Source organism: Thunnus thynnus, chromosome 19 (assembly GCF_963924715.1).
Source record: "Thunnus thynnus chromosome 19, fThuThy2.1, whole genome shotgun sequence".
Classification (NCBI taxonomy): Eukaryota; Metazoa; Chordata; class Actinopteri; order Scombriformes; family Scombridae; genus Thunnus; species Thunnus thynnus.
In genome coordinates, this window is record NC_089535.1 from 7,821,593 (window position 1) to 7,845,804 (window position 24,212).

At 38.9% G+C, this 24,212-nt stretch overlaps 2 protein-coding genes across 9 annotated transcripts; one reads left to right on the forward strand and one right to left on the reverse strand.

Moving 5' to 3' along the window:
- Nucleotides 1-491: 491 nt before the first annotated feature.
- dab2 (DAB adaptor protein 2) lies at nucleotides 492-9,518 on the reverse strand. 7 transcript variants are annotated; one of them, XM_067574004.1, is made up of 15 exons: nucleotides 9,339-9,518; nucleotides 6,347-6,613; nucleotides 6,098-6,237; nucleotides 5,685-5,783; nucleotides 5,452-5,583; nucleotides 5,258-5,341; nucleotides 4,679-4,705; nucleotides 4,539-4,589; nucleotides 4,368-4,430; nucleotides 2,842-3,465; nucleotides 2,135-2,264; nucleotides 1,384-2,040; nucleotides 1,097-1,191; nucleotides 910-998; nucleotides 492-815 (listed from the first exon to the last, which is right to left on the reverse strand). In XM_067574004.1, the coding sequence occupies exons 2-14, from the start codon at nucleotides 6,483-6,485 to the stop codon at nucleotides 927-929; spliced, it is 2,313 nt and encodes a 770-aa protein (XP_067430105.1). In that variant the 5' UTR covers nucleotides 6,486-6,613; nucleotides 9,339-9,518; the 3' UTR covers nucleotides 492-815; nucleotides 910-926. The 7 variants fall into 7 exon arrangements, with proteins under 7 accessions (XP_067430105.1, XP_067430103.1, XP_067430104.1 ...); XM_067574002.1 differs by having other exon boundaries at nucleotides 910-1,001; nucleotides 1,097-1,263; nucleotides 2,192-2,264; nucleotides 9,339-9,517; XM_067574003.1 differs by having other exon boundaries at nucleotides 910-1,001; nucleotides 9,339-9,517.
- Nucleotides 9,519-15,613: 6,095 nt separating this feature from the next.
- On the forward strand, nucleotides 15,614-23,120 carry c9 (complement component 9). 2 transcript variants are annotated; one of them, XM_067574818.1, is made up of 11 exons: nucleotides 15,614-15,726; nucleotides 15,835-15,925; nucleotides 17,248-17,398; nucleotides 17,481-17,622; nucleotides 18,286-18,424; nucleotides 19,559-19,786; nucleotides 19,891-20,131; nucleotides 20,267-20,395; nucleotides 21,251-21,426; nucleotides 22,111-22,348; nucleotides 22,445-23,120. In XM_067574818.1, the coding sequence occupies exons 1-11, from the start codon at nucleotides 15,653-15,655 to the stop codon at nucleotides 22,609-22,611; spliced, it is 1,776 nt and encodes a 591-aa protein (XP_067430919.1). In that variant the 5' UTR covers nucleotides 15,614-15,652; the 3' UTR covers nucleotides 22,612-23,120. The 2 variants fall into 2 exon arrangements, with proteins under 2 accessions (XP_067430919.1, XP_067430918.1); XM_067574817.1 differs by having other exon boundaries at nucleotides 15,617-15,726; nucleotides 19,891-20,017.
- Nucleotides 23,121-24,212: the final 1,092 nt, after the last annotated feature.

A 24,212-nucleotide genomic window follows, 5' to 3' on the forward strand; every position in this document is an offset into this window, starting at 1 on the left:
TAATACTTTTACTTTAGTTTAATTTAGACTGTAGAACTTCTACTTGTAATGGAGAACTCTTACACTTGATGATGCCGCTTTGACTTAAGAGCCTGAATACTTCTTTCACTGCTGATTCTTTTTGTAAAAAAAATATCATTACGCTTCTGCTTTCTGTTTATACTCTCCATTCTGTGCCTATTAAGAATATTTTTCTTTTGCTCAATAATACGATGCTGTATAACATGAATTTGATACCATACAGCATACAATAAACAGTCTAGGGCTTATTGATCAGTATAGAAACATTTTTGAGAGTAGTAATAGAACATGTAACCAACTTGTTTGACTCACAAAGGATTGACACCATCAGTCTTTAGGGAAGCAGCTGCCCTGAACTCTGAAATTTGCATCTCTCTGATGGTTGAACCCCACTGGACTGCAAACTGTTCACTCACAAACACAGTCTGAAGCAATACCAAATAGAAAGCGATGAGCTGATCAACACTGTGCAGTGTTCATTTAATTATTTTATTTCTTTAATACAGACAGCATCAGCAGTAACCCTCTTTGGACGTGTCTTCTCTCACACAGCATGTTTTCTTTCCTCAGCAGATCATGACATAACATTTACTTCTTAGATCAGTGGTCTTCAGAAATAAGGGAACTACCAATTGGACAGAAAAAAAAAAACATCAAAGTTGGAGGTGTAAAAGAAGGGTGGGTCAAGGATAAGAGTTAGAAGAGTTCATCATTTGGATTGTCTTGCACACGTTGTAGCAGCTTGTCCCAAAGATGGTGTTTGATCTCCATTTTCTCCATTTACTTCATTTCAACTGTGAGGGCACAAGAGAAAACCATTGAAAATAGTCTTTATCCTGAATAGATGAAGTCAGTTAAGGAATAAACAAACATGAACAAAACACTTACTTGTGGACAAGTTATGGTCAAGCAAAGGGATTTCCAAAAGGATCCCCAAAAGCGGCTGTCGAACCAGAGCTCTGACCAACGGAAGCATTCTGCTATTAATTTGAGAGAAAAAAGGCAAAATTACAAATTATTATTATTGTGATTCACGATAGACTCCCAATATGTGTCTATGTGTGAATATCTTTACCATAGCTACAGGTGGCGCTCCAAATGGACCGGAATTTGGGGCCCCGAATGCTTCATCGAACATGTCCTGATGGAGGTCTTGTCCTTGGGCTGGTGCTGAATTGTTTGTGATGGGAGCAGAAGAGAAGGCGGCATCGAGAAGGCCAGGGTTAAAGCTTGGAGCAGGAGCTGGTTTAGGAACATCCAAACACGCATTACATTACAATGCATTACAAAAGAGTATTTAATTTAATTTAATTTGTGAAAATCTCAGTCATGTACTGTGGTGTCTTTCTGCAGTTTATTTACCATTAGCAGCTGCTGAAATTTGATTGATATCAAAGTCATCATGATCGGCAGCATCCTGAGGCAGGCCCACTTTACTGGAGAAGTACTGATCAAATGACCCCGGTTCTTTGCTGCTGGGGGCCAGAGCAGAGTTGGACCCTTGCTCCCCTTTCCTCGCTGGGATGGCAGGGGGTTTGGCGATCTGGAAGTCCTTGAACATGTCCTTTCCAGTCTTCTTCTCTTTATCTCCAAGGGGGTCCAAAGCTGTGAAGGCACTGTTCTCTACCTTTGGAGGGGCCTCCTTCGCAGGTGGCCGAGGAGGTGGGCGTGATGGACCTTGCTGGTCGCCCATTGCAGGGAACGCGCCAGGCTGGAAAGGATTGGTTGAGGCGGGCTGACCCCAGCCTGGAGCACCAAGTGGCCCAGCTGGTGGAGACTGGCCCCAGGCGAGGTGGGGTGGGGACAAAGGCGGGGCAGAAAACTGAGATGGCATCTGCTGGCCCCAGGCTGTGGGTGGTATGGGTAGACCACCAAAGGCAGATGGCTGTGGGTAGGCGGGCCCAGGGCCTGGAGCTGTCATTCCTGGCACAGGGTACATGGAGGGTACAACAGCGGAGGGTCCCCACATGCCTGCTGCAGGGATACTGGTGGTAGCTGGAGGACCTAACTGAAGGTTCCCTGAATATGAAAAATGTTTAATATAAAAGTTTAAAGGAAATTTATTAAAAAACATCTTTTGCATAAGAGACAATATTCCCCTATAGCGTATTACCCAGAGCAGCTATGGAGGAGGGAGCAGAGTTGGCAGGTGTACTGTTGAAAAGGTCACCTGGAATAGATGACCCTTCAGGTTGACCAGGAGCAGCAAACAGCTCTGCTCCAAACAGGTCACTTGCTGTAGACTATTTTCAGAAAATAAAAAATAAAAAAATGAAGTAAAGTTGCAACCACAATGACAATTTTATACATGATAAACTACACAATTTACTACTAAGAAATTAGGATTAAGCCAACATGGCCTACCAATAGCAATAAATTATTTACTATAATTACAGATAAATAAATACTATTTACCTGAACAATATGCATGCTTTGCAACTTACCAGTTCTTTATTCACGGAAGCATGAACATTAGAAAATAGATTATGAGCAGAGATGACAAAGGGCACAGCAGCACAGACAAAGTGACATTTATACAGTACAAGGCAGTTAGAGAAGCATGTGACCACCAGTGCATGCATAAAGACAGAACCAATCCAAACAACAGGCCTTAACTGCAAGTCTAAATTACAGGTGGTCTACCTTATCTAAACCAAATGCAACCTCTTCTAGAATATCCAGTCAAGACACCAATGCATACCCCAAATGCTCTGAAAGGGAGATGTTAGAACCAATAAGCTCCGGAAAATGTGCATAAAACCTATTTTTAGGCATCACACATGCAACACTACTATGAGTTATCTAGCTATTGAATTTCACCTTTGCGCTCCTTCGACCTCGTCCAGCCTTAGAGCTCTGCGGAGGTGGGTTTATGACAACTGAATCCTTGCTATGAGTCACTGGGGGTTGTGGGTGATGAGTTAGGCCATTAGAGACAGAGGAGGTTTTCAAAGGGGAGTCAAAAAATGGATTTTTGGTCGAGAGAACTGGTCCAGAGTCATTCCCATCCATCATGGTTATTGTGTTGCCCTGAGTTATTTTGCCTCCTAGTGGCCACTGGCCGTTACTGAGAGCGAGGATCATTGTCTTACTGGATAACCCATTTATCTGCTGACTGAGGTGTTCAGAGTCTCCATTCAAAGCACCGTTAATAATTGTCTTACTAGTGTTACCAGCAGCACTGATTAGGTGATTGGTGGTGCTGAGGGGAATCTGTGAATTATCGGGTGCTGACTGAGCGGGTGATTTAGAAAGGGGGTCATCTCTGAAAGGGTCACTGTCTGGGGTTGGAAAGTAGCCAAATGTTGAGGAAAAGGGATTCTCTGTCTGGGGAGATGCCCCGTGGTCAGGGGCACAGGAAGTTACAAAGGAGTTTCCCTTTATGCAATTTTGATTGCTGTCAACTTCAGCAGAAAAGTCCAGCAAGAGAATATCATTAGAGTCCTGGTTAACATGAGAGGGACAGTGGGAGAGAAAAAGAGATTTATAAATCATTTCTGCAGAAGGAGATAAACACATGTGTTAACAAAATGAAAAAAATGAATCACATGATGAGAAAGGACATGACAATTCAAAGCTGCTACCTGTAAAATATTTACCTCAAATATCACTGTCATATTAAATTTGATGGTAAAATCACAGTCCAGAGTCCGTCTTACAACTTGGAAAATGAATTTGTTGCTTGCCTTGAACAACAGTAAGGAAGTTTAAATAAGCCAAACAATCTTGACATGGAGCTCAGTGAGTTGACTCAGCTACAATGATAGTAGTGAACATTACTAGTGTAAGACTCCAGGTGTCACCAAGTCAACATAAATGTCTTTAAAAAGATTCTACTTGTAGCAGCTTTAAAAAGGTTTGATGACGATGAGATTGGTAAACATGAAGCATAAACTCAATTCTTAAAAGATACATCGAATTCAAGTCTAAAATCTACAATTTACTGTATAGAATGTGATAAAAACTTATAATTAAAACACAAAAATGGTAGTCTTTTTAGAATTGAGTTCACACACACACACAGAGAATGATTTGAGAAGTGCTGACATTATTCAGTGGAGCCATTTTTCTTTTTTACAACCATTTGTATCAGATCTGAGAGCCATATTTTTGACAGTGCACATGGTTTTCCACGTGTTGTATACTCAAACTTAAAAAATATCAGATAAAAGTTTTCTACACCCTACTGTGGTTATTAAGATATGATGTTTCCTGCATGTGATGGACAAAATTATACACTGTTAAGTATAATACTGTAAATACCCTGCTATACTTCATTGACTAAGTATAATTCAACTATGTGACCCAGATAAAGGGTACATTTTACACTGTGGCAACACACTTACATTTGGAGCCTGGATGTCTGGAGGGGTCGACATGTCTCCAAAAAGGTCAAGCTGCTCCACTGGCTGGATGTCAGAAAGAAACAGAAACATACTGTATTCATCTAGCTACTGTAAATCAGTGGTAGTTTACTTCATGTTAAATTGCAAACACAACTGAGCAGAAATTCTTACTTGGGAAGCTTTTACTTCACCCTCCACACTTAACAAGGCATCGCTTCCATTCTGAAAACAAAAAAAAAAAACAGATGGCTAAAGAAAGAGTTACAGCGTAGAAACTATTTGAAGAAAAACAAGTGCTTCCAAGTGCTTACCTCAACTACTGCGCTGCCATTTTCACCCTGTAAACAGAGGTAGGCTGAATTACTTTCTTAATTTAGAAAGACATGTGTCATTCCACATCATTTCAACGGAATGTCTGAGGATGTGATTCATTGAAAGAACACAGAGAGGCAGTGTTGACATTCAGGAGAGTACATACACCCAGTCAGCCCTGCCAAATAACCACACCAAATGCTTTTCATTTACTTTATGTTCTCAGTGTCCAACTTTTGAAAAAAAACAACAAAAAAAAACAAACCCCTTTCCCAGTTTTAAGTCACTTATTTTCATTTTCAGTGAATGTGTTGATTATTTTCTCAATTAACTTGTTTGGTCTGTAAAATGTCAGAAAATGGTGAAAATGTCAATCACTGTTTTCAAAAGCCCATTGTGACATCCTCAAATGTCTTCTTTTGTCCCATCCAACAGTCCACAACCAAAAGATATTTAGTTTACCATCAGATAGGACTAAAAATATTGAAAATATTCACAGTTTAGAAGCTGGAACCAAAGAATTTGGAAATTTTGCTCCAAACAATTAATTGCTGCAGCTCTACTTCTGAGCCAGTTACCTTCTGAGAGGCCTCTGCCTCTTTCTTCCTCATGTTGAAGATGACTTGGAAGAGATCTTTCAGATCGATAACCAGGGGCTCCGCCTGTATGGTGACAGAAAGAAAGTACATTAGTCTTTGTTGTTCATGCATTTTTAATGGTATTTCCAGCATGTATGCTTGTGGCAGAGTGTGAATGTATGAATTTGTGTTACCTGTTGTGCAGTCTTTATGGCGAAGAACTGATGCTGCCCTTCTGCTCCGCACACATATCCAAAGGCCCTGTTATCTGTTACATCTCTGGCGATGAAGGAGATCTTATTCACCACATGCTCATGTTCAATCACCTGAGTGACAAGGACAGCGTTTTTATTAGCAGGCACAAATACAAATCTAATGCACTCCAGAGTGTGATGTTACAGCAATACAAGGAAACAGCAAAACTCACCCCTGATTTCTCATCGATGATCTTGATGCCCGACATGGAAATGTTGACCCAAATCCTCTGTTTATGTTTGCCTTGGGACCGAGCAGCTACTGCCATACCCTAGAGTGAAATAAATAATACATACCGTTATATTTTTGCTATCTTTTTGTATGTACACAAAACACGACTAGTGATTTAAAGCTAATATCTGACAAGCCATGACACACGATTTTCAACTGTAGATGACCTCTAACAGGAACAAATGTGCTTGTTTGTGTTTTCTTGATACCCACCACATACATGTATATATATGAATTTACTGATTGCAAAACATTACAATACAGATAGGGGCTTTGAAAATGTCATTCCCTTAAAAATATCTTATTTATGAATCATAAAGATAGAATTCCACAGTCCCAGGTCTGATGCTGCACCTTAAGTTTCATCATGGAGTCCTGACTCATCTTGTCTCCTCTAGCCTCCGGAACATCATCGATGCCAATTAGCTTGGCCTTGTACCTCACGCCATCCCCTTGAAACCTGGCCAGCAGGTACTCGTCTGTTTTCTCTGGTACTGTGTAAAAAAAAAAAATCTTTAAAATCTTTAAAAATGGAAAAATGGATAGCCAATCCAATGCCCTGACCAAGGCATGATTGAGATCATTACATCTTCCATCACTCACCTTTCTTCTTCTCTTTCTTGAACGGGACCTTGGATGCTACAGGGGAGGTGGGAGGGGTGGTGGGGGTCGAGGCTGCGGACGGGGACGCGATGCTGGGGTCGGCAGAGACAGCCACACTGTTCTCCACTTCTGCAGACATGGTGTGCAGTGAGCCTCACTGGACAAGCGGACAGTCAGGGGTAAAGCAGACGGCGGCTCCGTGTTCAGGGGCAGCGAGGGCAACCGAGCAGATGACTCTTAACACCCACACATGCTTTTCTTATTTGTCTGGGGCAGAAAAAGTGAAGTAGGACAGTGTGTGTCGGGGGAAGAGAGGGGAAAAAAGAGAAGGAGATGAAAGGTTAACATTCACTCTTTCCTGTTGAAACTAAAAAAACAAGATATTGGACTGTAAAAGGTCCACGATTAAAATACTTTTTAAACATCCAGAAAGGTTTTTGTAAGTAACTGCTGAAAGGATTTTTTTTGTGAATCATAAACAATCATATTCTTTTAACGAGCCACCGTAAACATTTACAACCACAGAAATACCGTTCAGAGAGAGAAGAAGCATATCAAGACATATGACTCATAAAACGTCATATCCTCATACGGACAAGAAGGCAGAAAAGACACTTTAACCCTGCTTTACACATGCTGTGTCAGGCCTTTAAAAGGAGTTGGAGTAAATTATCCTAAAGATAAAGAAGATTCTGCTCACAGTCACCACTTTTCAAATCTACTGTTCTCCTGCCTTTCAACTATATATATTTCAAGGATGTTTTCTAAAGGAGGTACTGAAGAACTGAGTAGATGGACAAGGAAAACTTTATAATCATACTGTCACATCATGTGATTTGTCAGACCGATAATCATCCCATCCAAAAAAATCAGAGAGCCGTGCTAATGGTGGCTCAAAAGCAACATACTCGTCATATTCTATATATTCGTCTACATACGAACAATAGCATCATCATCATCATCATCATCAACAACTTCTCTGCCGACATAGTGGACATAATTCATGAATACCTCTGCGTTTAATGTGCAGGAGACACACAGTGATGAAATATGAGCCAAAAAAAACAAACAACACCACAGCTGAGATTCACTTACAGTACATCTCCTCATCTATGTTTGGATGTATCATCATCATTTCATTCTCTAAATGAATCAAACAATCAGAATAAAGTGGCAACAATCACAATCACCCAAACAAACAAGAAAAAGCCATTAAAAGCACCCCTGCTCTATACAAGCAGAGTAATCTAACATAAACCAACTCAAACATGGCTCTGTGTGGGACATACATACCTTTAGGGACCAGTTCCAGAGGCTTCACTGGCTGAAATATCACTGTGATGAGGTTGTGAGCACCATAGAACAGACCAAAGGTTGAAAGTGGGCAAAGGTTGAGCAATTACCCGGAGTTAATCTTACGCTAGCAGAGAAAAATATCTCGTGATGCCCAGCAATGATTATTTACTCATAATGCTCTCAATCTACAGCTGTCAATAAAACACTAAATAAAGTGACAATGTGGAAAAAACCTGAATGCACCTGAGTGATAATGCAAATTCAGAATTTTTTTCATCTAAAGACAGTAAGAATATTAAAAAAAAACAATATCTGGAGTTACAGTTTATGATTAAATCAATCAGGCAGGTTATTTGTTTGATTACGAGAGGAAATGAGAGTTATACAGGATGAGATAACAGATGCAAGCTGTCAGGTCAGCAAGTGCATGCCAGCTTTAGCCATCAGATAACTGTCCATGAATCACACCTGACCATAACAGACTGACATAAGTAGGAGATGTATACAAAGTAGAAGCTGCTACATTGGATTTAAATCAAACAAGTTTCCTTATTCCTGAAATGTTTTCAATTGCATAATGCTGTTAGGATGAGTTTTTACAAGAGCTACTGTACAGCGGTAAAACAATAAAACCTTAATTTTATCCACCAGTATCAGTTTTGAAGTCAAGGAGACAAGCAGGGCCTAGTATGTTTGGTTTCCCCGTGGTGACATTTAAATTCCTCCCAAGGCATAGACACACATGCTGTTTTTGTTTCTGTGCGAGGGAGCGTAGAAAAACAAGACATAACCCTAAACACTTGTTGATGATGTGCCATTTACATGAGCAGGACACATGATTGCACTTGTCCAGTAACTGTAATGGTGTCAGAGTCCCACTAGCTCGGAGAGGCTAATAAAAAGGTTGAAATGTCAGCTGTTCATTGTAAATTTGAGTTAAAGGATTACATTTTAACAACTGACTCAAAAAGGCAGACACAAACTAACAGTCCAGATGATCCAGAAGAGAAGAAAATGTATAAGTTTATACATGTATCTACCAGTGTCACAACACATATAACACATAGCCACAGAGCACAAGTGCAAATTCATATTTGTCAGCAGAATAACTGCAGTGCGAGGGCAGAAATGTCACAATCCTGGGCCGTCAGGAAACGTAAACTACTGCACATCTGGAGGAAATCAGGGAATGACTCAGTCTGCAAGTGAATGAGATGGTGAAATACCACAGGCCCACTGTGAACACTGAGGGCATGCAAACACTTTCATGCAAAAAGGTTTTGCACTAAAACTAGGATATCTGTGTGGATAGAAGATGTATGATGTTCAAAAAACTTATGAAAAGTCATAGATTGTCTCAAGATTTGAAAAGATGTCATGTTAATTGGCTTGCAGCTAGAGGAGGCAGTAATCTAGATAGAAAACTTACGTAGGAAAAGTAATTTATATGGTGTTAACACAACAGTTGAGGCAGAAAATGACCAAACAATGAGTCACAAATAAAGAAAAAACATATATTGAACGTCCCAAATGATGTACCGCAACAGCTTACGGAAAATCTGAACATTGTTTTAGATTGAAGAACAACTTTCTACCACTTTTATATTATGGTTGCTATAGATTTACTCAAATAACACCGTTTTTGTACGACTACATGGACACCCTACATTAATGCATGGATGGAAACATTACGTACCTGTGAGAAAGCGCGCAGAGAGATGTTGAAATCCTGCTGTACAAACAGTGATTTTTTTGTTCCCGTGATGCCTCTGCGGCTCTGGCGCAAAATGAGTAAAAAAATCAAACACAGCTTCGGGAAAACGAGCAGCAGTCAGATGTTTTCCGCTAAATGCCGTGGACAGAAAGGAGAGACTGCTGCAAACTCCCAGTTTAACCCTTCGCTGACTGACGCACAGACCTAACTGGCTGCAGATTTCAGCTGGGAGAGGGGCGGGCTCTTCACGTGGAAGAAAATAACACATGAGGATGTAAGTGGGTCATGATGATAAAATTGAACATTTGTCGGTGTTAAGAGGAAAGTAGATGTGATATAATGTGTTTATACTGCACATAATTAAAACTCAAAGGCCTTTTTATGTTCTCAGTTCAGCTACAAGTAGCCTTCAGTTTGGATATTTGCTCTTTTTTATGTTCATTTGGAGATTAGTGGTAACTAAGTAACCTACATGTACTCAAGTAATGTCCTTAAGTACACATTTGAGGTACTTGTACTTTACTTGAGTATTTTTCCATTTCATGTTTCTCCACTACATTTATTTACCACAAAATAATACATTTTAATATTCTAATTGTTGTTTAAATTGTCTGCTCTTTCCTCATGTGAAAGGTGCTATATAAAGAAAGTGTATTATTATAATAAAAAAATATTATACACTGATATATAATATAATATTATGCAGTACTATTACTATTAATCTACCCAAAAATACCCCAAAACTAAAATTGGCTCCACATCGATAACACTAAAATGCTCTTACATGTATTTGTGTGTGCTAAAAACAAACTATATAATATCCTATAATAAGATAACCAGTCTGCATACTTTTACTTTTTATACTTAAGGTACATTTTGCTTTTACTTAAGTAACATTTTGAATTCAGGACTTATTATAGAGTATTTTTAGATGACGATATTTCTACTTTTACTCAAGGATCTGAATACTTCTTCCACCGCTGCATTTAGACAATATAGGCTATACTTAGAGAGTAACACAAAAGGTTTAAAATGTTCCCTATCATTCATTTCTGCCCTCATCATTGTCCCCTAAAGTAAGGACCTGCCTTCAAACCTTCAACTACCACCTAAAAAAAAAAACAAGCAAACACAGTTACCAGCTTATTCATTAATTCAAAACAGTATATCTTTTTTGTTTTTAAAACAAACATGAAACATGTGATTTGAAACATATTGTTTTTCTATTGTTCTATTGTGTGACAATGACTGGCTCCCGCAGATGACATGAGATGAAGCAATTAAGGATGGATCGTTCATCATTTGAGTCAGACACTGCCTCGACCACAAGCAACTGGAAGACCTCCAACCTGTCTCTGCCAACACTGTGGGTCTACAGCATGGGATGACTTTCAGATTGAAAAGCTAATTGGCTTTATTAAGGAGAAATAAATAGATACTTTATGTACACTTTGCATCATATCATGAAATGTAGTGAGAGAGAGAGAGAGAGAGAGTGAGGGGAAAGATGAGTCTGACCCAGAGAGGAAAACTCAGTTTTTAGTGCTAACACAGCACAATTTTTTTTTTTTTTTGAAAGAGCGACACTTCCTTTGCTATGCACTGGTCTCATTGCAATTACAGTAAACTTCCTAAGAATAAATGCCTATTTTGCTTTTGATACCATATAGTGATTCAGCCATGTAATGACAGTTTTCATATTTGCTTTTCTAAGCACTGACTGCCAGTTATGACATTCCCAGGGAAGAAAATCCTCTGTCACACAGGAAGTGTTTTGTTTAATGTTTGCAGAGGGATCAATAGATGTCTGTTTGGGATAACTGAGAGAATAACTGGGTTGGTTATTATAAGCGAGGGAGGAGAGGAGGGGAGGGGGGGGGGGGGGGGGTAGCCACAGTTTAAGAGACAAAGAACTCAAACTTCTTCAACAGAAAATGCATGAAGAGAGAAATGATCAGGGAAAGAAATCAACCACCTGAAGTAGCTACAGAACTAGAGTAAACATCAACACAGAGATCTGACTGACATGAGTAGTGATGTAAATGTGCTTCTTTATTTTCCCCCCGTTGACAAGAAGGTTTCACTTCTGTAAATGTGTGTGTTTTTAGTACGATAGTGAGCCGTCACCTAACAGTGAATTATAATATACACGGCAGACAGCTTTTAAATGATTGATGCTGCCAGACAAACAAACGGCAGCTTTTGTCATGAACAAATGTTTGTTCTGCTGTTTGCTATTTCTGCTAAAAGCTCGTCCCTGAATGTGTTTGAGAAGTGTGTTGCAGCAGCCTTTTAGTATCTGGTTTCATTTTTACATTTGCAAGAAATCTCAATATTTCTGCACATATAACCAAAACTATCTTGGTTGAGCATTTAAACTGCATATTATACATTTTTATCATATACATCACAGAGTCCTTCATAATACAAAAAGGCAAGACAATAGAGTTGCTGCTAAGACACTAATTTGATTCTCCAAAATTGCCTTGGAGCCTGTGAGTGAGACATTTTAGGAGACAAATAAAACTCGGCTTGCTCGACAAAAGTGCTTCATTGTGCCAATGTTCTTTTTTTTCTCACACAAGTGTGTTAGTCTTTGTCTACATTTGTTCTGTCCTGTTATTATCATCTGTAAAGCACTTCGAATTGCACTAACCTGTACAAAAAGTGCTATACAAATAGAATTTGATTGATTGTAGCCACTTGAAAACAAAAGTAGGAAGACCTGATCTTCTCACTTCTCAAATAGAGAAAAAAAAAACTAAGAGTTGTCTTGCTGCTTAGCTTTACATCTGTTAAATGGATCATAACATGAAATTATCAGACTCCTGCAGCTCAGAAGGGAGGAGGGAGTCCACAGACTGTTGGAGATTTCACTATTCAAGGAAAAAGATAATTGCTCCCAGATATATTCGTACAGGGTCACATGAGCATTTCTCTCCCCTGCGGATTGATGATTGTATACGGAGAGAATGACAATAAATTCAATCTCGAACCTTGAGTTTTTGAATTCATACATAGTAAATCTACCACCTTAAGCCTAGACCTGTTGGTGCTGTAAACACTGGAACATCACAGAGCCAAACAACCACCACATGAGAGCAGCCAGGGGACGGATATAACAATATCCTAATCCTATATAGTCACATGTATATATATATATATATAGTTATATATAGTTCTGAAAAATATAATTTTGTCTAACATTAAAGAGATGTACAGTAGGTTTAGAGCTGAGAAATGAAGATAGAGAAAAGACAGAGGAAGGACGTCCTTCCTGGCTTTGTGTCGTGTGTTCTGCTGACAGAAGCTGGTTTTTAGGAGATGAGCCTCTCAGAAGCCAGATTATTGACTAGCTGAGGGCCTGTTTTCCCTCTCAATGACCAACTGCTGAAATGTACAGATGATCTTTAACAGAAACATTTGTTATACATTTCAGAATTTAGTTTATACTTGCAGAACCCCAGAAAGAAATGTATTTATCTGCACAGCATTAGAACATACAGTATAGGCAGAACTGAAGCCAAATTGTACACAGTATTCAAATACTTTAAATAATAAATTCAGGGATAGCAGTATATATTTTCTAATAAGTAAGATTCGGAGATTGTCAACCTTTTTCCTGCAATGATGCATTTCTCTGGACCAGCATCACTGTTTAATGACATCAATCATGGTTCCCAGTTCTTCTGAAAGTGACTCATTGTCTGATTTGATCAATGACACCCTCAATGCAACTGCAGACTTGCATAGGAGGACATATAGGATGCTACTCATGTAAAACTATAGGCTCATGGGAGCAGTAGGGAAAAGGAAAAGCATGTAAGATGAGACAGACTACAGATGGCACAAGTCAGCACAGATCGTAACACATTAGAGGATTTATTTTTATGATATAATGCTGACAAAGACTAATGGGAAGTGTCCTTTCCTTGGTTTATGACAGGAAGGCCACAATCCAAACATCAAGCATTTAGGGCGTGAATCTTGGAACCGGCTGCCACCGCAGCCAGAACCTAAGATAGCCACTTATCTCCAGTCCATAATTGAGGTATGTCTTAGATTTTATCCTCTCTGGTCTTTTAACTCTCAACTGCCATAACAGTTCTTGACCATTTCAGTCTAAAAATGACACATAAAGAAGTAGGACAAGTGGCAATGCAGGAAGCAACGTCATCATATTCTCTTGTAAATGATGACAAGATTCAACGGCATGTAGAGTGTAAATTACAGTAAAAGTGAGCAACAGGCTGTTTCAGAACTATTTCCACACAGTTCCAACCTCCCCCCCAAAAAACAGGAAGTCTTTCTAGTCAGAAGAAATATTGGCCAAGCACCTTACCTACCCTCTGGTTTCCTGAGAAAACTGGGAGGAAACTGCCGAACCTCGTAAAAGTGGTGACTTCAGCACATATTTGTGCCTCTCCAGCGGGCCATGACCACATAGCCCCTAGTCTACCCCAGCTCTGCTTGCAGATAGAGGGGAAGAACCAGGACAGGGCAGCCCCCACATTGACTTTGGAGACATCAGGGAATAGTCTGACCGTGTTTATTTAAGTCAGCAGAAAATACTTGTCAGTGTGCTGATTATTCTGGAATTCTAACATCAGTTTTACTTTCTCAGATGGATAAATGCAGACGTTTTGCAGCCTCTCAACACTGCCAAACATCTGTGTCCGTGAATGATTAGCTAATTTGATCATAGTCCTTATGAATCATGTCTACTTTAAAATTTAGAATTGCTTTTATCTGTTTACTCTGCCAAGTGTTCTGCTCCCCCTCCTTTTTTTTTTGTCATTTATACACACTCCACTCGCCTCCTTTTGAAGAACAAAGTACTGCAGACTCAGCACAAGCCTCACAGATCACATGACAGATCATTAGGTGCAACAGTTTTAAAACTTCCTCTGCATTATGCAAGGCTTATTTTAATATTTTTATAAAAGAAAAGTGTGTGACATATCAGAGACAGAAATGAGTGTATGCAGTATATACTGTTATCATAGCCCGTATATTCAACTTACATACATAAACAGCATGGGAATGTAAGACATGGACACACAGTGTATCGATGTTGCCATCTTGTGGAGAAAAGGTTGCATTTCAGCACGCTGTACACGGTTCTTGCTGCACAGATTTGTTGAGCATATGCAGCAGTCACCAGACACGACAGTTTTCCAAACATCTGTAATGCTGGCAGTTGCAGTCAGTGTGTACGTGGCTGAATTTTGATAGTCTCGCCACTGAATTTCCCAATTTCACATAATGACCTCTATGAACTTTGGACATAATCTTATCAATGTATTACAACAATCAAAAAAAAAAGTCTTTTTAAATATTTGCTCTGGTTTTCTCATAAACCTGCCTGAATCACTGCATATTCCTGGAAACACAGATATTATCAAATTATCTCCAATTAATGGAAGTATTCTTACAATAAAAAATATAACCAAATGAATGGCCTTATGTATAAACAGTGTGTATGAACTTAAATAAAGGCCAAACTTGACACTGCAGTATAGTAGGAGTGATTGTCAGCTTTCATGTGCTGTCCATGGTTCACTATTGGCTTAAGCTTCATGTCATTTGGTTCTTTGCCCCTGAAGAACAAGTTCTAATCATTTTAACTGCACATTTTAGTAATTTCTTCATTCATACCTTCCAAATTGCATATAAACGAGATGTAATACTGACTAAAAAAGATTAAAGATCCAAACTGCAGTGATTTTTATTCATTTGTACCATGACTTCAACAGGGTTTCAAATTTGACACTTGGTTAGTTTGAGAAGTTTCTGTCATATTTTTTGCAATAATGCCGGTAATTGTGAGGGACATAAGTGTCAAGTCAATACAGTATTAAAAGTAAACAGTTTACAATACCAGTTATCACAGTCAACTCAGAATACAGCATTGAACATTAAATCTCTGTTGCAGAGTCATTTGCTCCTTATAGTGTGAATCTATTTCTTTTATTAGTTATTAAATGAGTACATAACAGCTATACAACGGTTTTACAGAGATGATGAGAAGAAATGGTTCACCACATTTATAGTTGTTCTTTATTTGTTTTTTGGAGAGACTTTGCTCCCACTATGAAAAACAAAATATACTGACTAGATGAGTAATTTTGGGAATTTCCAGTCCCCAAATCAATATCACTGCACCTGAAATCCAAACTATTTACTTTGACAACAAAACATGGTCCTTTTGCAGTTGGATAATCATTGACGGAGTGGTAGCTTAAAAGACTAAAAAGGGACAAACACACACACGTTTGTCTCTTCACGGTTTCATCATGAGGCTTGAGGTCGCTCTCCCACTGGGCTTCTTTGGCCTGTGTCTGACTCTGGTGCTTCTTGGAGAAGGAATGTATGTATATTTCCTGTTTCATTTAAACAACAGCAATGAATTGTTTTCATTTACTTACTAAGGATTTGGGTTTACTAGACAAACTTAATTGCATCACTTATATCTCAGGGGAGAGGTAATTCCTGATCCACCACCAGTGAACTGTCAATGGAGCCCCTGGTCACATTGGAGTCATTGTGATCCCTGCACAAAAGCCAGAGTAAGTCCATTAAAACTGCTGTCAACTACAAAACTCAATTTTCAACTTAGTCTAATCACAATAGCTTTCATTTGACAAACTGTTCTGCCCTACAAAGCCAAAATGCATGGTCATAATTGAATTCAGACCAGATTCAGACTTTCTGACATCTGTTTTACTGTATAATAATGATTATTCCATACATATTTGTAATTTTTGGTGGGGACAGCATGTAAATATGTTTGAACTAGAAAACAAAGGTAAAAAAAACAAAGTGTAGTGACTGCTTTCATGGTTAGTTATGTTAGCTGGTTAGATAGCCTTAGCTACAGCTAATGTTCCCAAAAAATGTTCCTGAAAAATCAATTTTGATGCTCCAACGTCTTAGTAATAGAATTTGTTATGCCACATAAACAACCCAGTTGGTAGATCAAAATGGAGAAGTAACCATATAATTGTCTTGCTTAAAGCTAACAAGCCTAGTTTTTTGTAAAGATGATTTTTTTTTTTTTTTCATTTTTTGCCTTTATTGGACAGTAACCAACCATTTGGCTACTGAGGTGCTCCCCTAAGTAGCCTTGCTCAGCAGAGTAGCAGTAGCTGCCGACTGCAGCCTCTGATTCCAGTGGAATTCACGTAATTTGATGTTGTTAAAATACATTTAAACTGCATATATAAATGTTTTTAAATTTTAAATTTTTTTTAATTTAACAAGCCCATGAGTTCAAATGAACAAAAAAGCTGAAGAAACAACACAACACATTTTGTTTTGTAGATACTACATTTTCCCCTTATTGTACAAAATATGTGAGGACAATTATTATGCTGCATTCATGTCATATCAGAGTTACTGTAATTATGAGTTTCCAACTTGTACACGGCGTTCATGTCAACCTCCAAGTCGTAATTATGACAGAGAGACTGGGATTTTTCTGAAAGCTCTGATAAACCTGACTTGATGCTTAATGATATGAAAGTACCTGAAAACCAAACAGTCAGCCAAAGTCTGTCACTCAATGTGATTAAATGCAAATTTAATGTATATAATGTAATTTCGTCAATGCACAGTATTTTAAACCCTCATACGACCAAGGCAGTTACTTGCAAGTCCTGGGAATCTTTCCAATCCTTCCCATCCATACGGCATAACATGAACGTTGCACACATAACCACCCTAAAAGGCATAAAATTAAGTTTTCATAACTTATGTATCTGCGAAGACCCTTCAAACTTCAAAGCCTTTTTTCTCAGCTTTACTCTTTCTCTAGTGTCTTGCTGTCTGCCTTTATATGGAAATGTAGATGCTTAAAAAAAAAATGTGTGACCTCATTTGTGATCCTCAGAGGCGTTCTCGAAGTGTGAGGGTGTTTGCCCAGTTTGGTGGCAGCCTCTGCCTGGGATCAATAGGGGAAAGAGAGTCCTGTATACCAGCAGCTGAATGTAACCAGACTACATGGCCTGTGTGCTCAGACTCAGAGTTTGAGTGCGAGACAGGTACAGCTAAGTCACATACAATACGTCTTTCTTAATTATTTTAAGACCCAAAAAGAAAATCAGTTTAAACATTTTTACACAGGTTATTGCATCAAGAAGAGATTATCCTGCAATGGGGACCTTGACTGTGAAGATGGATCAGATGAGGAGTGTGATCCTGGGCGTAAACCTTGTGGTGAAGAAACCCTGCAGAACAATGAGCAAGCCAGGACAGCAGGATATGGGTAAGAGTAAGATAATTTAAGAGCGAATTCAGCATATTACGTCAACATATTACATCACTGCTAATCAAAGCAGTATTCAGAGGACATAACTGTCTTATCTGAATTGTTTTTAACAAGGAAATTACACATTTTGTACTTGAATATTTAAAAGAATTGTCTGAAATTTTGGGAAATTCACTTTCTTGCAAAGTTAAAAGAACATTTAAAGAGGACATTGATACCACGTTCATGTCTGTTTGCTAAATATGAAGCTAGAGCTGGAAGACAATTAGCTTTGCTTAGCATTAAGACCAAGAGCATCGGAGGTAGGGGATCCACCAGCAGCCTAACCTTACCCTCCTTCCACATTCTTTTTAAGTTGCGAATCACTGTATCCTGGCAAATGCCCCTATATTGCAACACTTATGGTAAAAAGACGTTTCAATCATTCCTCTCCACTCTAAGATTTTTTTTTTTTTTAAATGAGTGGAATGTTCTCATCTAACTTTCTGCAAGAAAGCAAATAAGGGTATTTCCCAAAATGTCAAACTATTCTTTTATGTACAAGTAATAGAACCTCTACACGAGTAGTGTCGGCCTACACAAGTTCTCAACCTTCAATTTCAGCTAAGTAGGCATCATTCTGTATATAGTCTTAAAGTGGCTCCTGTGTCCATGCACCAGAATCAATGTCTTGGGTTTAGAGCCTCGAATGAACCCCTTCTTCAATGATTACTTCAATGGGCGGTGTGACCGAGTGAGGAATCCAACGACTAGGCAGTACGACAGGCTTCCCTGGAATGTTGGTGTCCTCAACTATCAGGTTAGCCAGCATCATTTCTACTGTTTTATCCAGAGGATGCACACACCATGTGTATGTGCATTTGTGTATGTGTAAAATGATGATGAATATATGTCAGCGAGGATTCTGGAAATTCTGTCTTTCCCTAAAGATAACATAACATGTTTTTTTGTGATTTTCTGTCATTTATATACTGATATAGTGTTGGATGTCTATGTTAAACATAATCAAAGGTCCAAAAGTCGACATGAATGTATGTAAAAATGCTCCCTGCAAGTCAAAAGCCAGGGCTTCACTCTGCTCTGAATGCTTCGTTTTCAATATCACCTCTACTTCTCCATCAAACTGACATCGGTTCGTTCACACATGCCCACTAACAGCTGTCTGTTCCACAGTCTTTCTTGCTAAAGCTGTTGTTAAGGTTGTTCCATGGGTTGTTAGCATTGTCCACTTCCATACTCCAGCACGGATTTCAGCTCAAACATGTACAGGTGTATTTGAGAAGTTTCCATTTTGAGTAAAGGACAAGAAAAAGAAGTGAAATCCTACTACTACTGTTGGTTTAAGAGGCAGCCTCCAGAAGCTAACCAATCAGAATAGAGTGGAACATTACGCAGGAACATTTATTGAAGCTCAATAGAGGAGAACAGAGTTACAGTACAAGTGAGACACTGTGCAATGCCACTCAATCCTGTTGCCTACTTCTGGACAATAGTATTTAAACTCTTCGCCAAATCCCTCCCTTACTACCTCCAAATAAAGTTAACTGAAGTCACATAGTCTGTACACAGGTTACTTGCTATCCATTCCAAAAGGAGACAAGTCTGACCGCCTGCACAAAGCACAGCATATCTCCACCTAACCTTGGTTACCATAGGAGACAGCCAGCCTTATCAAGACAGCTGCATATCCTAGCCAACCTCAGTAGACAGAGAGATGAACCACTCTGAAACAGACAGGTCATGACCTGCTGCTCCAAGGATAGAAAATGACCAGATACCGACCCACGCAGCACAAATATTTCCCCCCAAAATAATATTATTTATAATATAAATATTCAGTGTAAGATATTCCAGTATAGCCCCATAATAAAATAGAGACCTGGAAATGTGCATAATATGTCCTTTTAACACTTTTGCTCCCTTTTGTTTCCAGACTCAAGTGGAAGAAACCGCTTCCAAAGAAATCTATGAGGACACATACAGCCTTCTGAGGGAAATACTGACTGAAGAATCTTTTAAAATTAGTGGTGGAGTTACTGGTTCATTCAAATTCAGCCCAAGTGAGGGCTCCATGTCCAATGCCACTTTAAATGTCGGTTTAGAAGGTGAATACAAGCAGTCAAAAATGATTAAGGAGATCACAGAGATCAAAAACGTTACGGTAAATGTCAACTGCTCAAGTAACTCAGTATCTTAAGAGTATCTCAGAAACAGTATATACCATCTGCGACTGTATTTACTAATACTTCTCTCCTGCACACTCAGAACAAGTCTTTTATGCGGGTGAAGGGCAGACTACAGTTGAGCACCTACAGAATGCGCTCCCGTGATCTCAAAGTGGCCGATGAATTCCTGGCGCATGTCAGATCTTTGCCTTTGCAGTATGAAAAGGGTATTTATTTTGCCTTCCTGGAGGACTATGGAACTCACTACACCAAAAACGGGAAGTCTGGCGGCGAATATGAATTGGTCTATGTTCTCAATCACGAAACCATGGTAGAGAGGCGTACGTGTATCCCAGCAAATTTCTCCTTTTCAAACTAATCATTTTGATTTTCAAAAGTTTAATTTTCCAGTATCCGACTGAAAATGTTGACTAAAATGAGAAGCACTCATCCTGTATACTTCATGATTCTTGCAGGTGTGACAGCGAGAGAATTTCAAAAATGCTTCACATTAGGTGTCAAAGCAGACCTTACTGGTAAGGTTGTCGAAGGAAAGGCAAACGTAGATATTGACAGCTGCAAGGATGTAAAACCAAATGAAACAAGTATGCTTTTCCTGTTTTACCTGATCACATTAGACCCTTCTGTATAAGTCAATATTTAAAGGATAAGTTCAGATTTTTTCATGTCTATCTTAATACAATACTCATATGCCATATATACATTGAAAGACTTATTGGTCACAGTAATCATGCCTCCTGTCTATACAGGCTGTGAAATGATTCTTTTGCAGTGTGAGTACACAGTGAGAAATTGTGGACAAAAGTGCATTCTAAAGTTCAGACAAATCTAATATGAGGCTACAGCAGTCTCAGTTGGAGAAAAACATTTCAGCAAATGCCCAAAAATTACATATGGTTATGTTCAAGTGACAAAGCCCTCTAGCAGCTGTAGGAATTATGACTCTTGTGTGCTGGGAGAAAAGTAGGAAACAGTGTGACTGTATTATATAGTGACAAAGTCCATTGTTGTTTTAATCCAAACGGCAATATCATCCTGTTGATGGTAGTGTTAGATTAGAAAACGCTTCTGTGTGTCGCACTGTAGGCCATGGACCAATAACGTATTTTGTCATTTGATTAGGAGGGCTTGTTGTTTATCCTGGCAATATTACTACCAGGATGTAACCCTCAGCGGCTCAGCAAGGAAGAGCTGTCTAAGGAAATACAAGGAGGGAATGTGGCAAAAGACCAAAAAGAAACAGTACCGTTGAAAATACCCGTAACTTTGGAAGATTGTATTAAGATAGACTTACTTGTAAAAATCCGAACCTAACCTCTTAACACCTTTCTTATGAACATATTGTGTACCGATACTGTGATGAGTATGAGAAGGTTTCACATAAATGTATCAATTTATGGAAATACATTAGAAATAGATCCCATCCTGTTGCTTCACAGAGAGGACGGACGGAAAAGCATTGGTGGATGAGGTGATAACAGCAGTAAAAGGAGGTGACTTAGAAAGTGCTGGTAATATGAGGGCCAAATTAGATCAAGACGGGGTGATGGACATCGATACCTATAGGGCATGGGCCCGGACAATCCCTGATATCCCTGCGCTGCTTTCCAGTGAGGTAAGAATGATAGATTGGCGAAGTGAAGCTTTAATGACATTATTATAGATGTCATGATACAATGACAATGTTTTTAGCCATGCCAGCCACATGACTCAAAGCATGGCAATGACAGTCTTTCCTTCTGCCTCACCACCATTTTGGTCCAATTTATCTTATCAACTTTGATGGATTGCCACAGTATTTTGTACAGACATTCAAGGTGCCCAGAGGGTGAGTCCCATTGACTTTGGTAATCCTCTGACTTTTCCTCTAGCACAACCATGAGGTTGACATTTAGTTTATAGGCTACATAGTGAAATATCTCAACAACGTTTGGATGGATCGCTCTGAAATTTGGTACAGACATTCATAGCCCCCTCAGAATGATTTGTAATACCTTTGGGGATCATCATCCTGCTTTTGTTTATGACCAAATACCTGTAAAGCCATTCACATTCTTAGTTGTAGTTTGTGTTTAAAGCTAATTATTAAATTCAGCATGTAGCATGCAAACATGCTAAAAAAAAAAAAAGGTGAACATAATAAACATTGTCATTGTGACCATGTTAGCATGCTGATGTTAACATTTAAGCTGTGCCTAAGTACAGCCTCACAGAGCTGCTAGCATTTCTTGTGATATAAAGTTTCTGTTATTATATTCCAGCCAGTGTAATAATGCACATTTTCTGTTGTTTCTGACAGCCAGAACCCATCTATATGCTGATTCCATTGGATATGCCTGGTGCTAACACCAGGATATCCAACTTAAAGCAGGCCACTGAAGACTATGTGGCAGAGTATAATGTGTGCAAGTGCAAGCCTTGTCATAACGGAGGCACTGTTACTCTTCTGGATGGAAAGTGTATCTGCCTGTGTCCTGTCCTGTTTGAAGGCGCGGCCTGCCAGAACCTCAAGCAGGAGAAATCTAAACACTTAAAAGGTAACATTGAACAGCAGGGTATCAGATAAATCAAAACCTATGATATCCCATTATATATAGTATACAGTATGTGTTGATTTGGATGATGTTTTGCAGCAAAAAGACCTTTGACTCAGGAAGGCAACTGGACATGCTGGTCTGGCTGGTCCGAATGTAGTGGAGAGAAACGCACCAGGACTCGTAGCTGCAACCAAGACGGGCTCTCTGGAGCTGTGTGCAGAGGAGACACCGTTATTGAAGAACCATGCAGAGTAGAAATGTGACCACTCAGTGAACATAATCTCTCATTTTCTCTCTCTCTCTCTCTGTCTCTGACAATGCAACTTTTTCAAAAAAGATAAAAGTAAAAGGATTCAAACACCTGAATAAAATTCTCTTAGAATACTTAATAAGGAGAACAGAGCCATCTTGAGGTTGGTAATGGATAATACAGATCATAAAGTGAGAATACAATATCCACTGAAAATATGTACACATATGGATTTAGTAGAAAATAGTATGTGAAAATTAAACGATCCACTGTACCCCAGCACACAAGTCTTCTGGTATTTTCTTCTACTATGAACTAACTTTAATGAACATGAACAACTACTAAACACATATCAAGCATAACATATCTTTAATCCTAGTAAAGGTGTGGTGTATACTTTGATATTTGCCATATAATATTAATTGCTTGAGTCCTACAGTTTATTTTTATTTCAGTCTTTGTAGCTACGTAATGTTGCTCCACTACAATACAATAAACCAAGCAGTATGTGTAGTAAAAAGACTTCATTGAAATATCTGCGCCGCTTTTTTTTTTTACAGCCTGCATCCCCCTGGACAGAAAAAAACAAGAGTGTGTCCTGTTCAATCATTAATGAGACTTACACTTAGGTCTAAAAGAACTTTGGCTTTTTGACTGCAAACAACACTGTGTGTCTTTCGACTTCAGCTCACTTTAAATAGTGTGAGCTGAAGTGTGTATTAATGAGCTAATAACTCATCTTTAAAGGCATGGAGACATTCCAGCTGGTTGTGCTGCATGTGCAAATGAGAACCAGATGAGTAGAAGCCTCCTGGACGGAGAGAGAACTGACACAGAGGACAACCGGAGACAGCCGGTGGGCAGAGATCAGAGATTAAGGTGTTGGACATAAACACGACATAAAGGAAGACATTACATGTGCATTCTTTTTTTCTCAGTTGTCTTTTACGGTTCATGAAACCTCTGTCACACATGAACATAAATTCACACATGTTATGGCAAATTTCTATATTATAATGTAATTTGGGAACAGAAGCTGGAGTCTATTTTTGGTGTAAGGAAATTTATAACTTTTGAACCGTATTGGGGACAAAAGTAGTAACATTATACCGTCCTTTCTCACACTGAAGACAAAGCTGTCCATTATTATCCAAAATTTCAGATCAAATCAATGAATTGTATTTCTGTGATGGTTAACCTGTGAGGGGACAAATCATTCAAGTTATTGAACTGCAAAATGAGTCATAATGCTCTTCTTCTGTGGTGAACTTGTGTTACAGCTTGCTGCTATTTGTGCAGCTTGTTGCTGCTACCCCTAGTAAATAGGTCATGTAACATGGGAACAGAGTTGCAAAACTCATTGTCTTAGCTTATATGAATCTTATATTATACATGCTTGTGAGGTAACATATCTAAGCCCAACAACAGCAAAAACTGTGCCCGTCTCTGTTCAACTATCCTCAAGCTGCTGTACAAATGAATATAAAATGTCAATACAGTCGTTTTCATGGTCATGTACAGTACTGTGGAAAAGACACTTTAGATGTTTAGATTCTTATCCATTATGCAACAACATCAGGGGGGCGTCTGATCTGTATTCTGCAGCATGACAAT